The 17,424-nt window shown below is 38.8% G+C and overlaps 2 protein-coding genes across 2 annotated transcripts; one reads left to right on the top strand and one right to left on the bottom strand.

Annotated features, from left to right (window-relative positions):
* Window positions 1–178: 178 nt before the first annotated feature.
* Window positions 179–12,460, bottom strand: gtf2e2 (general transcription factor IIE, polypeptide 2, beta). The gene is made up of 8 exons (XM_008276009.1): window positions 12,255–12,460; window positions 10,984–11,144; window positions 3,629–3,711; window positions 2,889–2,996; window positions 2,224–2,406; window positions 2,014–2,107; window positions 1,115–1,230; window positions 179–940 (listed from the first exon to the last, which is right to left on the bottom strand). The coding sequence occupies exons 2-8, from the start codon at window positions 11,141–11,143 to the stop codon at window positions 821–823; spliced, it is 864 nt and encodes a 287-aa protein (XP_008274231.1). The 5' UTR covers window position 11,144; window positions 12,255–12,460; the 3' UTR covers window positions 179–820.
* On the top strand, window positions 4,688–9,192 carry smim18 (small integral membrane protein 18). Its single transcript, XM_008276007.1, has 2 exons — window positions 4,688–5,431; window positions 7,966–9,192. The coding sequence occupies exon 2, from the start codon at window positions 7,971–7,973 to the stop codon at window positions 8,295–8,297; it is 327 nt and encodes a 108-aa protein (XP_008274229.1). The 5' UTR covers window positions 4,688–5,431; window positions 7,966–7,970; the 3' UTR covers window positions 8,298–9,192.
* Window positions 12,461–17,424: the final 4,964 nt, after the last annotated feature.

Genomic DNA, 17,424 nt, shown 5'->3' with positions numbered 1-17,424 from the left:
GCCAGAATGTTTTCAGCAAATAGCCACATTATATAAATTGCAGGAAATATCAGCATTAATTAAAAACATTGTAAGTATTCACGTTGATTCACAGTGGGAATTTTATATACAACATAGAGATACTTATTGTTGGTAATTAAAATGGCGACCAATTAATCAAATAGAACTGAGGCAACAATGTGCAACAATGTCATTTATTAAAATAAGTTCAAAAAAATTCTAGTATTTTAAACCACTATGCCATGGTGCTGCAAAGGAGAAGCACTTAAATATTTTTGAAATTCCACAAGTAAAGTTGATGTTTCATGCTGGATGAGAGTTCAGTGTGATGCACCGCACAACACAAGGCTGTTTTTTTGTTGTTGTAATTCCTATTTAAAGGATAAAGGGCTGCCATTAGATGAGAACTGCTACCCACTGAAACAAAACCGTCCACACAACTTTTTGCTACACAAAATAAAATGATGAAAAATGTATTTACACATTCTAGCCTCATGTACACGTACAACAGGTCACACTACCTTTAAAAGTTGCAGTTTTGGTAAGGGCATTCTGTGTCCTAATGATCTCAGTACTCTGTTCTTCCAGTGATCCCTCAATTGTGACTGATAATAAAACTGAAAAGGAATCCAAAACACAGCTGCTATTGAGTCAATGTAATGCAAGACCACTGATCACTGAAAGGAGCGTAAAGAAAGGAGGAAAAAAGCTACTTTCTTTGACATTACAGACGGCCATGAAAAGTCTTTGTTTTGTAGTGAGGCCAGGGTCTCCATCTCCAGCCGTTTACTGCTTACAGATTCAAGTGAGTGGAAAGATTTCACTTCTTTACAGGAACCCCATCTGAATAGTCCTCCAGTACTCCAGCCAGATGGTTGTTGTGGGTCTTGAAGTGTCTCTTCCTCTGCCCACCTTGCTTCTTTCTCTTTTGAACTGGTAACTGCGTGGAGCACAGAAACAAAATCAGCACTGATTAAGAAGCTTGATTAAGTACAAATGCCACTATTGAGAGCTAAAGCCGTTATTTCTATTAAAAATAATTAGGGCATGTTTATTTAAATTTGATAAAATGAAAATCAAGCAAATGAGAGATTTTTTTAAGAAAGACACTAACCACTTTCTTTGGTCCTGTTTCTTGCATGGAGGAGATTCCTTGTTTTTTCAGATACTCCTCAATCTTCTCTTCATCCATTGAGTCAACTGGAACACTCCTCCACAGCTTCTGAAATTCTGTAGTTGAAAAGACGTGTCAGCGAGAAGTAGACTGAAGAGGTGGGCACTCACGTGGCACCAAACATAAAATAACAGACAAAACAAAGCAATCAAAACCATTTTAATGTACATCCAATGCACTGATATCCTATCAATAATATTAAACACAAAAACTAGGGGCATTAATACAAAAACTAAATGAACACTACTGAAACCACAGAAAGAGAAATCAAGGTCGACATAAATGTGCCAATTTTATTTTGCCAAAGAAGTCGGATATATCAGAGTTCTCCTGTTGCAGTTACGGCTGGGATGTTGACATTACTGGAACTTAAAATTGAAATTGGGGTCTGAGTGAGTGGGCACAGACTGTACTTAATGAAAATCAGTCTGACCTTCCTTTTCATTCCTATAGTGCACTCAGACCAAATTTGGCTTCCCATTATTTCTGTGTGAGATTTGGCAGGACACATCTGTGTCCAGTCAACCCACCTCCAGATATAAAAAGCTTGTTTTTCAGACCAGATGGTAAAACAGAAATATTTAATTTGCACAAAATAATACATTTATTTTACACCTACATATATATAAAATAGAGAAAGGCAAATCTAAACCCAAACCTTTGTTCAAGTTGGGTGATTTGTATTCTTTTTATGACAACCTAAACAATCTATTTGACTTAAAAACCAAAGCATTAAAATACAGAGACCCAGCGAAGGACAAAGACAGCCAAGACAGACACCAGCACAAAGAAACAATGAGCCATATCACAAGTGACAGACAAGGCTGACAAACGCTCACCTTCATCTACTGCAAACTGGCAATGCTTGTCATTGTAGAACAAAATCTTTTTCTTGTCTGGTCTAGTTACAAAGATGATCTGATCCCCCAAAGCCTGAACGGTCACATGAGAAGTCATTTTATTTAGTCAGAACAGTGTTCACTCATCACATGGGTGGCATCTTTTGGGCAGACATGCATATGTTTTGGCATAAATTCTATTCATGTTACCTTAATGGCCTTGGCTGAGTTGGGCAGTCCCTCCTCTACGTCATCCAGCAGCACGCCCCCCAGGCCCAGCTGGTCGTGTTTGTCCAGCAGCCTCAATAAGGCTTTCTTGTCTTTTAGGTTGTACTTTGGCTTGAAGCCATATGTCCCATCCCGGACATCAATTTTTGGGTTGTTAACCAAGGCCTGAGAGTGGCATGTATAAGTCAAATAGATAAGATTAGGAGATGTGCAAAAGATTAATTTCATTTCATACATTTCACCGAATAAAAATAAACTAAACAGCATGAAAAGTGTGTATTTAATTTTCAAATTATCTTTAAAATATGAAAAAATAATATTCTTAACTTTTACATACAAGCAACCCATTATTCAGATACAGTATTTTCAAGTTTTCTTCGGGGAATGTACTTTAACCAGAACATCTTCAACAAGGTATTAATCGTTGTATGATGTATGTTATCAGCATAATCACTCAATTGCTACTGAGTGGTTTCCTTCTTTCCAAACATGCAGGATGTGTATGTGGGTGACAATTTTTGCTGCATCAGCTGACACATGACTGTGAGGACAAAACAAATACTGTGTAGATTTCAGGTGAAAAAGATCTATGTGCACTCCTGACAATACATGATAAATAAATGGTGCTGAAAACAACAGGGACACACCTCGGTCATGAGCCACTGCTTCTGTTTCATGCTGATGTCAAGTAGTTTGGTCTCATCAAGAATTTCATCTAAGGTCAGGAAGTGTGTGTCACCATTCTGATGCCTTGTCTGGGTGTTAAGAACAGAAAAGTACACAGATTTACATGAAGAAACGAAGCATACACAGTCAACAAATCAGAGCTCTTAATTTATCTATTCTTAGTTATATACCACTGACAGGGTTTTTAGAAAAATGTCTACAGCAATTTAGTGCCTTCCACACAACTGCCAGGGTATTTTGCACAGTTTAAAAGTGTGCATTCAACAGATGGCACGGAAAATGTACACATTCAAAGAAAATCTGTCGAGATGAGTGTGAATTCTGCTGAAAGGGATGAGTCAGGCAGCTAGTGTGACAGAGCCCTGGCTAACTCTTCGTAGAGCCACAGCATGGTAAACAAGCTGTTTACATAGCAAAAGAAAGACAGGGGACCAAATGCTACGCTGCGGACACAAGTGAATCAACTTGGCTGATACAACAGACAAGTCAAATTTTAAAGAGCCTCGATGAAGATGGTGACAAGCTTAAAATCTAAGAATTGAAATTAACCAATTTGAAGTGGAAAAATGCCCATTAGACTAAAACACATCTTTGTCTAAACCAGTTCCTGTTTGCAAACTCTTCAAACATTGATATAGTCAGCTCTAACTTTCTAGAGAAAGTTCCCTATTTAACAAAACAAAATATCTCCAGACATTACCTTCATGTAATTGACTATCTTGGCCAGGCAGCCAAACTTGTACCCAGAGCTTGTTTTGATGTTGAAGTTTCCATTACTCGATTCTGTGGGTTAAAAAAAAAAAAAAAAGTATGAGCAAATCTCACAGTATTTAGTGTAGACTGACACAAGGAAACAATAAAGACAGATGCCAGAGGTATAAAAAAGCCTTTGTTAAAAATGGTTTTTAAATAATCTTTGTGATTTCAAGGCCACCTTGTGTACATTTTTCAAAGTTTTCAAAGTTTAAGTCTAATCATCTAACTGTGCAAACAAAGTTACTGCATATATTATATCTAGTAAAAGGACTACAACAAATTATGCAATTGTTGAATATTCTGTATTTCTCTGTCAATCTCATTTGTTCCTACTGAAGATGTCCTATAAATTAGAGAAAAAATATGTCATTAACATTCTCAGTATTTTACTAGATTTGTGTGTCACTGTAGGTTGTAAGCAAACTTGACCCAAATAAATAGTAAACAGGGTCCTTTGTGGGGGGACTACTTCCAGTTGTGAAGTAACACACATTTGCCAAGACGGTAAGTATCTGCGGCAGCAGGACATGTATACGGGTTTGACTCAAAATATGCTACAGTGGCTATGTTGATGTGTTCCTGGTAGGGATGCATGATATATCGCCGACCACTTCGGTATCGGCCGATATTCGTGTTTTTTCCCATATATCAGTATCGGTCCGATGAACGAATTTAGTCGATGTGAAAAACCAATGAAATGAAATGAAAAATACTTTATTTATCCCAGAAGGGAAATTCAATTGAAAATTGAATTTGAAAAATTTGAATTTGAAAAATTGAATTCAACTGAAAAATTGAAAAATCAATTCAATGATTCATTAGCGCCTTCGTCTCTACATTTTATACTGCTGCGATTTTACAGATGTTTTCACTTAAATGGTAATCGACTTGAACGTTAAATATGTCAAAATATGTTTAAATATGCTTTACTTTTGTTACGTAATAAAGAAGACTATGCTGTCTGATTTGGTTTGGGCTTCTTTTGAATCGCTTTCACATTCTCACAGTGCTTACTTATACTCATTTTGCAGTGTGAACCAAAATTGAATATCGATATCGGTAATATCGGTTATTGGCGATATCACAAATCTTAATATCGGACATCGTATTGATCAGAAATTTTTACATTGTGCATCACTAGTTCACGGTAATGAAGGGGATGTCATTCAGTGCAACGATGTGGCACATCGATAGTTTTTTTATTAGTAAAAATACTACAGGAGCCATATATGAGAACAATCTGATAAGAGTGATTTGAAGTCCAGCCAGCATCACCTATTCTCTGGTTGAGTCCAAAAATGCTGCTCCCACCTGGAAACTGTCTGAGGTCTCGACTCAGCACTCACCAATCAAAGCTGAAAATGGACACTGATTCATGAATGATTCATGGTGTGGGCGGGAGCTTCTGCTGCTGTGAGCTGCAAAGTGGGCGGGACGCTGAAATTGTGACAGGCCGCTTAACGAATGGTGCAGGGGCAGGGCTATAGGAGGAGAGCCAATGATGGAGAGAAGCCTGCCGCCGCTCAGCTGAGACATGAAGAGCTGCAAGGAGTGGCGGAGGACGGCGGCGAGTGCGCGAGCGGAGGCTGAACGTGCATGAGAGTGCTCTGGAGGAAAACAGGTCGAGGAGTGAACGTGGAGGAGGGAGAGAGTGGAAGACCGGGAGATAGGTGGAGCACCAAAAAAAAAAAAAAAGGAGAGTGCATCTGTTGACTTGCATCTTCTATACATTGAGCCAGACACACAGGTGAGTCTGCACATTTTTTTAAGGAAAGGATTATCTTAATAATGATGTGTTTGACATCAACAGATCATAACAATTCACAGTATGGACTTAAGCTACAGGCTGCAAGGCTACTCTTGGTCTCACTGTGAAGCTATGACGATGAAGGTTTTTTTTTTAAATCAGTACTCCAGGATTTACAGGGTAAATCACACCTCTTAAATGCAGTAGATTTGTTCACATAACCAATTCCTTCTGCATTACAGAAATCTAAAATTACAATTCACCATTTGCAGCCATCATTTACAGAAAATGTACTGCAACAATGACTAAGCTAAGATCATTCGATGGCAGCTGTAATATTGAGGCCAAGACAGTACAAGCAGGCAGTGGATTAAATAAACATGGGTCCGTCTGTCTGCACTCTTCCCACTTGAATACCAAGCATCAGAAACTCTCTAAGTGTGCCTGTGTGTGCACTCGTGAGCATCATGTCTCTGTTTGTGGAAATGCGTGGTTCGGTTCAAACTGTAGCTCTAAAGACAAATCAATGAGGGACTGACAGCTGTGGAGAGCCAGCCAGAGGCATTATGAGTGTGTGTGTGAGTGAGACAGTGAGCGACATCCACTGTGCAGAGAGCAATATGTAGCCCTACAACACCTTCAGAGCTCAGCTGGGGTGGGGCTCATTTGGGGTGAGATAACAGATGCTGCAGGGAGCCAATCTGTCCCTGTGTGTGTGACTGCTTTAACAAAACAAAGAGAGACCATGGGGTGAGCAGGCGAGACAAATTAGCAAAAGAGGTTGTTGTCATGGCAATGAGTTGGAGTGAAACTGATATGATGAGCTGGGTCTGTGATAAGAGGATGCTAATCATGGAGCGGGGAGTTAAGTTGCTTTAACTGAAAAGAAGAGGCAAAGCCTTTATCAAATACTGTTGTGTTTCAGTCTGCTACCACAAATCAATAACCTGCTCACAGCGTAAGCACAACTAATTGTGTGTGACAGCCGATACTTCTGTGTCTTATCTCAATTCTTAAATCATACCAGCATAGCATAAGTATGTAGTCAGTTTGCAGGAAAACTTAGAACTAACATATTTTTTGACAGACTGATGCTACACCCATATACTCCCATAAAAAATTCATTCCATGTAACGCAAGAGAGTGCAATGTGAAAAATGCATTTCATACGTTGTCTAAAAGAAACTAGGGAAGGAAAGGAAACCATGTCTAGAAAGTGTATGTCCAGTAAATGCATCTATATATTTGACCACACAGAACTACAATTTAAAGCTGCTTTCTCAATAAATGTAAGACTCGACATACTAGGACAGTTTAGAATACCAACACAAGACTATATTTGACCCATTGGTCCTGAGCTGAAAATGTGTGATCTCTTGAGGTAGCTAAAATGTCTCACATAACAGTTTCAGGCAACAGAAAACCAAGTTTCACAAAAGAAGGACTCACACACTAACATACAGAAGTCATAATAGCGTGACACAAATTTATCCTACATACATAAAAGCATGTGTTTAACATACAGTCAGCCCAGTTTGTGTTTAACATCATGGAAGAAATAGACACAAAAAACAGGATTAGTTAACTGTGCTCCTCTTCCTTAACTTATTTCTGTGGTCCACTCAAGTAAACTGGGTCAGCTCCCTTGGTCTCAGTACATGAGCATACAAGTGCGCTTTTAAAAGCATGTATGTGCACATGTGTGTGGGCAGAGATACTGGTATACTGTTCCCTGAGGAGTTAAAATGGTAGGCGTTGGCTGACAATGAATGGAAAGCTGAAGGGAGACAAATGGTCTGACAATGTGCGCATTGAAGAATATCTTTTAACTTAATTATTATGCTGCACTTCCTCAGCTGCAACAATTGTGTCAAGTGTTACGGTCAAAGAGTCACAAAGCAAGTGAAGATGCTACATTTCACTGTGTAGATATCCTTTGTTACCAGGCTTTTAAGTCTATTTTTGTTCTGAGCAGATGGTCTCAGTAGGGTTTCTCTTCATTTGCAATATAACCTTTTGCTCTAGAGCACTTTGTCTTCTCATTTAACTAATAATGCTTTCTGTAATGACAGATGTAGGCTTGGGTTTATTTTGTTTATACTGACACTGCAATTTACCTTACTACAACATGACAAACTCTATGACTAGTAATCATGTAGTATAACAATAATCACATTACAGCAAATTACTTATGAGAAGCGCTGATGCTTTTATGAGAGGAAATGGGTTTCCCTCTGCGACTGTGCTCTTTGCTGAGGCTATGTCTCTTCCCAACAGCGGTATGTTCATTTTGTACATGATATATAAAAATAATTACTTTTTTTGTTTCGTTTTTAATATTTAGAATTACTGGGAGCAAATGATGCCCTAAAGAGCACTTCTTCCATTATGTTAAGTTTTAATCAGTCTCTTACCATGACATTTTTTTTTACAACCATCCCTTTGATTTTCTAATTTGATCTACAGTGAATCCCAGAACCAAACAGCCATATCCTTTAACAACTTTCTTCTTGTTTGCTGTTGTTTCCAACCAGAAATCATGGCCAACATGACAACAACTATAAACCCAAGCAATGTCCCAGGGCACCTGGAGGCCGTCCCTCTATCCCGCGTCTCCCTGCAGGTCCAGGAAGTCTACCCATTCCATGATGGCTGGAATGTGGCCTGTTTCGTCATCCTTCTGCTTTTCATCCTCACCGTCTTGTCCCTGGCAGCTTTGGCTGTGCTATACGAGCTGCTGGACTGTGGGTGCTGTGCCAAAGGGAAAACGCACCACCAGCTACAGGAGGAAGGGCCGGGAAGCTGCAGCAAGCTCATTATGACCAGCATTTGCAAGGAGCCAGAATCCCAAACAGAGGTGGTATAGGGGCAGCAAGGCATGAAGAAAATTGCAAAGTAGGAATTTGGGTTTCACTGCTGAATCCACAATACAACAGTGCTGCCCCTGATCCCCTAAAAAAAAAACAAAAGACCTTCTGAAAATGACTAAAAGTGGTTCAGTTGTTCACAGTTAGGAGGATGTTGAGAGAAGAGACAAAATATGAGAGTAATGTGGAAAAAGGAAGAGGACACTGGTTTGGAGCGAGTCTCATTAGCTTTTCATTTCAGTTAAGAGGGAATCACTCCACATCTACAGCTGACCCTGAAAGCCATAGTCTACACCAGAAATAACACTAGAAGAAAAACCAAGCACCTGAGTAGAAATACTACAAATTGTGTGGCCTGAAAAACTCAAATTTCCAATGCTTAAAAATGAAGGTTGTGGAAGAATGTGCCACGCTAAATGAGCCCTTTCTTGCTTTGTTTTGTTATATGAAGTCGCATGGCCAAAACATGGCAACAAAGAAAAAAAAAAGAAGAAAAAAAACAGATTCTGACCCATATCAGCAAATTTATAAACAAGCATTCCTGCTAAACATCAACTACCCTGCAAGTACTACACATACTTGTGACCTACTAGATGCAAGTTAGCTTCTATTAGACATGTTGTATATATAAAAATACTGTCCAAATCTAAGGACATGAATATCCTGGTTTAAACTGATCAGGCTTAGGTGGACATCATCATTGCTTTGGATAAAGACTGTATTTCCCTGTTTTTCAGTAAATTGTATGCCAGTGTTGTCAACATGTTTAGCATTGCAACATTATCTTCTGACAAGTTTGGTTGCTGCACAGTGATGTACTTTATGTCATATTGAGCACAATGTATAATTTCATATGCCTTACCACAAAATGCCTAATAAATTGTCACTGAATAACGTATGTTTTTTTTATGCCACGAGTGGGAGCTGCTTCTTGGTAAGTATACTGAGTGAGTAAGGCTGTGAAACTTGGGATGCTAAGAGGCCACTGCTCAAAATTAAAACAGTTGACATACAAAAAATGCCCTACATCCAACTACAACATGGTTGGTTGTGACATCAGGAGTAAATCTCATTTGGAAGAACTACTCATATTTTGAGAACAATGTTTGAGCAACCTAGAAAACCTGAACCATCAGTGAGCGGTATTACCTCAGTCAGCATAATGTCATAACAAAACGATCTGCAGTGGCCCTATTAATATTCACAGAAAAACGATTCGACAAAACAAATTCTACGCGTCAATCATTCAGCAAGGCAAGTCACAGCTTTGTGAGCGCAGAATTAGATTTGTGCATGAGGGAAAACAGATTTACGAGCCTAAGAGATCATTTGAAAATGCATGAGGAACTGTGCAACTGCATCTGAGTGAGCAGTGAGGATTCTCAGGCTTGTAATGAAGACAGATGCTCGCACAGATTTTTGAGAAGCACTCTGAGTGAGAGCAGAGCATCGTCTTTTCAATTTGTCCTGGAAGTAAAGGGACATCCTATGAGCTACTCCCCTCTACTTTCAAAATAAAGGCTGGGAGAATAGTTTTTAGCCCAATTTAAGCCTATATAGCAGAGTATTGTTGAATGTCAACTATATATAAGGCCCCTCTCCACTCAAAATGGATTTTGGATGTTTGACCATTGCTGTGCAAAATGATTAACAGTGATGATCTAAAACATTATGACTATTCCCAAATCAAGTGAACAACAATTACCGAATACCAATCAAGGTCTGGGATAAATTAGTATGGTGGATATGGGAGAAACTGACAGACATGACGACATAGCCACTTTGACAACGCCAAAATTATTCTGTCCATACAACTAAGATCTCTGACATGGTAAGGCCTGTGGGGTGCTCCCAGCACTTATGAGTACTTACTGACAGCAGTCCAAGGAAGGGCAAATGAATGTATCATGCTAGCATCTTGGTACCGGACACCACAGGGCACATCAAGAGGTCTAATGGAGTCCATGGCTTGGGCTCATCAGTGTATCATAAGTGTGTTGTTTAGAGTTTGATACTGGAATACTGAACTTTTTCTAAACTTTTTGTAAGTGGAAGTTCCTCTAAGCTCAACTAAAATCTGACTTCAAGACATGTACATGCAAGCAGGATTTGTGAAACCCCAAAGCAACCTAGGTCAATAAACAACTCATACTTGTTTCGCACAAACAGTGAAAGAGGCCATACAATGATGTAGCAGACATTTTGTATCGACTAGTTCAACTCTTAAAAAGGAAAATATTGGCGTATTCACAGGTTCCAGATTTTTGTATAAGGGAGAAGGTATATGTGTTAGTTTTAGAATTTCTAACCAGGCAGATTAACTTTTTTAATCATGTTCCAGGTTACTGATTAAAAATGGTTGGCAACGAGCTTTTTGTGATCGCAGGTGTTCATAAGCTGCCAAAACAGCAAGGGGAAAATATAGAGAGAAGAGTCAGAAACAGGAGTGTGCATGTTCGAGACCACACACTCAAACTGGATTCTGCTTTTACCAATCTGTGCCCCTGAATTCTCCTGACTTGCAGACTAAGTATCTCTAGAATGTGTTTTGTACTCTCTCAAATGATTTATTGCCAATATACGTTAATAGGCACATTGCTGTTACCACTGAAAATTCCAGCAGCAACGGATACCATACATAACCAACCAAAGACAATTCATTTTAAGAAAATATGCTTCACTTACCAGTGCTGTGTTTGGACCCCGAGGAGCTCTCCTTGTCTATTTTAGGTTTCTTCTTCTTGTGTGATCCAGACTCTGACGTAGCCTGTCTCTTCTCAACGGCTGGAGTGGAAAGGGCCCTTTTCTTGAACAGTTCTCTCTCCCTCAGCAGAGCTGGATCCATCCTGAGTGCAAAATGTATTAAAAGACAGAAACAATCAAATAAGGACTTTAAAAAAAAAAAAAAGAAAGAAAGAAAGAAAGAAAGAAAATTCAACACAGCTCCTTTTGGATTGAAAATTTTGTGCAATTTTGATTTTTCAAATAATTAATTGGTGATTGCTGTATCTTTCTAAACAAAATCTTAAGGCAGACATTTCGTGCAAACAAAATACTCATTGTGCACTGAGAGAATTGGAAAGAATCAGACCATTTATGTATCTTTACAGATGCATCTCACTAATGTACATTTGAATTAAACAACGTGGGAGCAGCAGACAATAAATGTGCTTCTTAGTTCTTATTAACACCATCACCCCTACTTTTTGTCTCTCTATCCTCTGTTGTCCATTTGAATCAAGTATATTGCACACAGCAGATAAGGCAGCTCTCCTATTAACACATACAGCCAAAACCCAACCAGAACAGCTACCAGTCCCAGCAAAATGTCAACTGAAATAATAAAAGAGCTCGATTATAACAAAGGAGTCATTTACACAGCAGGGCCCACTAGCACTCCATGTGTCTAACTTAAGCCTTTTGGGGGGTCCAAGGGCTCCGGGGTAGTTGCCTGTTTTGCATTTGGTAATCAAGGCTTGCCTGGAATCAATCACTCTATATAAAATTGTGAATGAGAGCGTCTCTCTCACTCTGTGTGGACCACTCCAAGCACAATCTAACAAATAAGCTAAGAAGACATAGCTTTGTGTTGTATAAACACAACAGAGCAGATCAGAGTTCTTACACCAATTTCAAGTAAACTGGCGCTAGAGGAAAAGGTAACGAGCTACAGGCCCTAAAACGTAATACCTACTTTTCGCTAAAGGTAACATTAGCCAGTTAATTTTCTAGCCAGATTATAAGTAGCTAGCGCTAGTTAGTCAGGATGGTTCTAAATTAGCATGGCATTGTGGCTTTATTGTAATAATGTCAATCCCGAGATGGCCACAACCAGCGTTATCTCCTTAATTTAATGCTACTCTGAACAATAACACGAATAAACAAACGTAACGACACAGTCTGTCACATAGTAGTTAACCTAGCGTTAGCAATGAGGTTATCTCAGTGAACGTTACCTGACACTTAGTTCCTGTTCTCTCTCGGAGAAACTGACAGGTTAGTCCAAGAGGACTAACTAATTACGACGGATACAAAACAGAACGCTTCTTTTAGCAAAACTCAGTCTTTGCCTTGTTCCTTAAATGACGATATAAGTTAACGTTAGCTAACTAACTTCACACATCATTCTTTTCTCATGCTGCGCTTCCGTTTCTTGTTCGATTCGTCGGGAATCGACAGCGAATCCTTGGACGACGTCATTACGTAAAATGATTCACACAGACAACAGAGAGCATGCGCACGATGCCAGCAATGCAATTGTTGAAAACAAATTGGAAAATACATAAGGGAATATGGGTGATGAGCAACAGGATGGATTTTTGAAGTAAAAAGATGTGCCTTTCTTCAAATGTTGCTACGCTGTTTTTTTTTTGTTTTTTTTTAACGGACTGGAAAAAGAAAATAGAAAACAAAAACAGTACTTGTTGCTTGGGCAAAAGTGCGAGTCCCCTTCGTGTTGTCAGTCTCTCAATTGCTTGTTCAGGACAAGCAAAACAGATCAAAATTTGTAATTGAAAACTGGAAGGGCTGGGTACCTTTTCTGACTGCTCAACCTTGTGGTAACATTCAACAACCAGGAATCCATCTGATGAACTGACTGAACATCTAAAAAAGAAGGGACATGCGTTTTTGGAACGATTTTCCTGAGGAATATATACGTGTGTGTGTGTGTGTGTGTGTGTGTGTCACCTTTTCTTTCCTTTTCTACCTTTACATAATTGACATTATGTTGGTTTTCTACACCATGTTGTGTTTTTATACATGTGTCTTTTATTTCAAGATGATTTTCAACTTGTCTGTTTTATTTTACTGCCTTGTGAAGAACTTGGAGTGCTCAATACATAAAGATTACTTTTATTCTTACAAAGCAATCAAAGGCTATAGAAAGATATCAGCGTACTTCTAGCTGAAAGTGTCTATTTTTTCAGAAAGTCTTAAGAGGAAAGTATGAAAGACCAAGACAATTTTCCGATAAAACTGTGCATCTGCTGGACAGGAGGGCACAGCAATCTGCCATATGAATGCAAAAGAGTTGCACAAAGGTTTAGCTGGCACAGGCAGACAGGCAGTGGTGTAGTATTACTGCAATGACAGGGTCTGCATGAAAGAGTTGCCAGAGGGAAATCATTGTATAAAACAAACAAGGATTTAAGGCAACACCTGGATAAACAAGTGTCATGTGGAAACAATTGCTGTGGAGTAAAAATACAGCTCTTTGACCACAATCACTAAGCTAAGCTTAGAAGAAGCAAATCATGAAGCAGCATTTAATATGCATTGTGCTTTTGGGACCAGTGGTACAGGAAACATTGCATGAATAGAGGTTCACTTAAATATCAACTAATTCTGGATGCAAATGCAGTCAATCAAGAAACTGCAACTGAATAAAGTCTGGCTTCTGATTATGATCCAAAGCAAACCTCAAAATCCACCATGAACTACTTCAAGAAGCACAATCTGGAGCTTCTGCAAAGAATCCCACAGTCCCTGACTTGAACCTCATTGAAAATCTGTGAGTAGAGTAAGAACCCACTGTGCATGGAAGACAGCCTAAAAATATTCCAGAACTTCAAGTGATCTGCAAGGAAAAGTGGGTTAATTTACCCACTGAATGTAAGCATGAAGCCAACAACCACAGAAGACAGTCTGATGAAAGAGGAGGCAGATTTAGAACTAGCTCAGTACAGTTTCATTTAATGCCAAATGCTTGTGTTTTTTTTTTTTTCTCTCCCCAGTGCACTTGGCAAGACGCATTTAAAAAACAAAACAAATTATGAATGTTAATTTTACAAGACACACAAAAGTTTAAATTATAAAGGTATTATTTGCAAGGATAGTTAATTCAGAATATTAAAATATACTTTAGCTTTGGGGTGATAAAGGAAATGCAAGATTCTTTTAATATGTTTTTGATTGTACTTATTGAAAATACATTTTCTTATTCGCGGTGCTGAGCAGAGTTTTTTCATTACTGCACCTCTAATTATTATACTTTGTGTCCATGACAAAGGGTTAGCATCAGAATTATCTTCAGAAAATAAATGGCACAACATTGCCAATTAGTGGTTCACTTAAGCTACTGCATGTACACACATTTCTCACTCTTTATTTGACTCCTACAAATTTTGCTGAAAAGATGAAACTTGTTTCAGGGAGCATTTTAGATAAGGCTTATCATCACAGTAACTCATCTCTTGCTTCTAGTGCAAATAAAATTGTATACAGTTTTGCATCAGTGCAGGGACACGATAGAGACAAAACCCAGACGCATTCTAAAAAAAAGAAGGTGACAAACAAAAATGATGCACTGCTACATTGCTACCTCAAAGTCCCATATTTAAGTTTATGATTATTATTTTTAGGCTATTAATATTAGGACTTCTTCAGGACCAGAGTGCAATACTGAAAAGCAGAAAGCTATTGAGGCACAGACATAAGACATCTTAAGTGGATGTGTGTGTATCAGAAGCTATATGCAAGAAAAGAAAAATGCCTGCAGTTTGATTATGTGGAAAGTTGCAGATTGCAGTGATTGCACTGCTCTAGAACAGCTGCTGTGGCCTTCCAGAGATTAATATATGAAGGGAAATCATACAGGAGTTTAGACACTGAAGAGACCTTTACAGCATTTTAATCCCATTGATGTCCTTTGGTATCCTTTCAAAGAAAACTACCAATTATTATTATGTGCCCACAGTGCACCTTTGGAGCTATAATGTTTCCTACAGATTGATCAATAAACATGATTTAGCCTTACTTGTCACTGCTCATTGCATCTGGAGATGTACACATGAGAGACTGCAGTTGGTGCAAGTTTCCAAAGGCCACACTACAGATAAGTTTTTATTTTTTTATGAAACTGAGTACATCAGTTCATCCAACTGAAGCCAGACTTTGCTGACTGAGCAGGGAATGTGACTCCACCACTGGGTAATCAGTTGAGAGAAGAGGTGAGATAAGGCTGCAGTATAACCAGGTCACCAAAGAAAATAAGAGAGCTAAGCACTCAGGAGCAGCAGAGTGTGGATTATAAGCCGCAAAATAGAGCTGGACCATAGCGCTCAGCTCAAGCTGAAGGAGGGGAATAGAAGATGCCTTTTTCCCCAAATTGGTACTCAGTTGCTTCACATGCATATGCTTTTGCACATAGATAAAAACAGCTCAGGATTTAATGTAAAGGATGATTCCTTGTTTTATTCAAAAATTAAGCAGAGACTTGTTTCAATCTTCAAGCTCCTTAGATGTTAACAAAAAGTGTTTCGTAGCTTTCTTTTATTTTTTGATCGGCTTGAACATACTGTCAGAGTATTTTTCTTTGTGCATTCATTTGCTTTGAGAGGCAAAATACATCAAGCCGCAGTGTTTCAGTGTCGGGTGTGTGTCATGTTTGGTGGTCTGTCAGATTAAAGCCCCCTGAAAACTTGGTTTCAGATCTTAAGTATTTCTTGACAACATTTTATTGCTTTGAAAAAAAAAACGTATCTGCTGCATCAGTGCTGCGTGAGTAGTTTGATCAGATTTGATTGAAACAAGCTTTGAAAGAAAAACACAGATAAAAGAAAGAATGCAGAAAGTTCTCATGTGAAATAAGCAACATTGCCGGAAATGCTATCACTTATAGTAAAAGCCGGTAATTAGATTTAAAGACCTCTGATGGGCACAAACCTGTGTTCTTTTCACCACGGCACACGATCATCGAAGACATAGTATGACTAGTTTAAAGACCTGACCAGTAATGCACGATAAGTAATGCAGGTATATTATTAAGCCTTCCTGTGACGTACAGAGTAAGATTGACAAAGGGGTAAAATAAAACGCTAAATCGATTAAAAATGGTGAAAAGCAAACAATTTTACAGCTCGTGGTGAATTATCCATTCATATGCTGATACTGTTTAGCTACCTGTACTGTTTCTTGCACAACACAGTAGAAGAAAATGTCCAATAACGAAACTCACTTTGCCTTCTTTCTCCAAGGTTGCATGTCAACGTAACAGCAGCTCTGACTCACTCCTCAGAATAACTTTTTGATGTGTATTGCATTTTTTTCTTTTAAACACTCTGATTTTTTCATACTCTGAACAACACATTGGTATGTAAAGTACATTATTAGCAACTCTTCAGGGAGATGGGAACTTGGGTGTGAGTGGAAGTTTGTGTACATTAGCTGGACATTTCCGGTCAAAACACACCTCATCTTATATCTTATCCCCCATCTGCTCCTGTACCTTAATATCAAAAGCCTGAGATGGTGATATTAAAAAATCTCAGTATGATCTTGGATGTGTTTATGTATGTGGGTGAGTGGATGTCCTTGGTTGGGGTTTTATTATTCCAAAAATGATTCTCAGTCCTTGACTACTAATATTGCAAAAACGTCTTTATGCGCAGGTACATCCAAGTTCATCCAACTTTCAGATGTTCGTGCGGATCATAGAACAAATTAGCATCTCCAAAACTCCTAATTAATGATTTAAGGGGCTAGTCAAAGAAGTGAGTCCACATGAATGATTAAATATGTGCTAACCTAATTTAGGCCCTAATCCATAATTGATGGATTACACTGTTTTGTCATAGGAGAGGGAGAACAGAAGAGTGAGGGATAAGATTTAGACATTAGAGAATAGTGAGTCACAAACATAAATTACTCCGAATTGACCACACATTACTTCAGCTGCAGTCACTTCCAAGCCACAGCTACTTGGGCAAATCAAGTAAATGATGACCAATTAGACTGATGCAGTCAATCTGGAGTAAACTGAACTGGAAACTGAATTAGAATCATTTTAGGGAGTCGCCATGCTGTCTTTATTAGGACAGTGTATTTAGTCGTTTTTTCAAAGCTGAAATTGTTGGAGATTTATTAGGAGGTGTGTGTTGTGTGCATGCACAGGGGAGGGATGCGGGGGGGTCGTGTATTATGTACTACAGTAACAGAAAGCGAGAGAGAGAGAGAGTCAGGAGGTGAGGAGTAATATCAAAGAGACGAGACGAGTGAAGTCCTGGAACCGCAGCCAAGTGCAAATCCCTGTGGAGGAGAAAATCTCAAAGTGACAGCTTTCAATTACAACAGTATGAGAAAGTGAGTGCATGTGTGTGTGTGTGTGTGTGTGTGTGTGTGTGTGTG

The sequence above is a fragment of the Stegastes partitus genome, unplaced genomic scaffold, assembly GCF_000690725.1.
Source record: "Stegastes partitus isolate 25-593 unplaced genomic scaffold, Stegastes_partitus-1.0.2 Scaffold63, whole genome shotgun sequence".
Classification (NCBI taxonomy): domain Eukaryota; kingdom Metazoa; phylum Chordata; class Actinopteri; family Pomacentridae; genus Stegastes; species Stegastes partitus.
Note: the sequence above shows the minus strand (reverse complement) of the source record. Positions and strands in the feature narration are given on the sequence as shown.

Bases quoted from the DNA above. Each gene is read 5' to 3' on its own strand.
- gtf2e2 (XM_008276009.1), bottom strand. From the start codon at position 11,143: ATGGATCCAGCTCTGCTGAGGGAGAGAGAACTGTTCAAGAAAAGGGCC. The intron at 3,712-10,983 runs GTAAGTGAAGCA...TTTAACCCACAG, and splicing joins GGGGTCCAAACACAGCACTG to AATCGAGTAATGGAAACTTC. The intron at 2,407-2,888 runs GTGTGTCCCTGT...TGCCACTCTCAG, and splicing joins AGCAGTGGCTCATGACCGAG to GCCTTGGTTAACAACCCAAA.
- smim18 (XM_008276007.1), top strand. From the start codon at position 7,971: ATGGCCAACATGACAACAACTATAAACCCAAGCAATGTCCCAGGGCAC.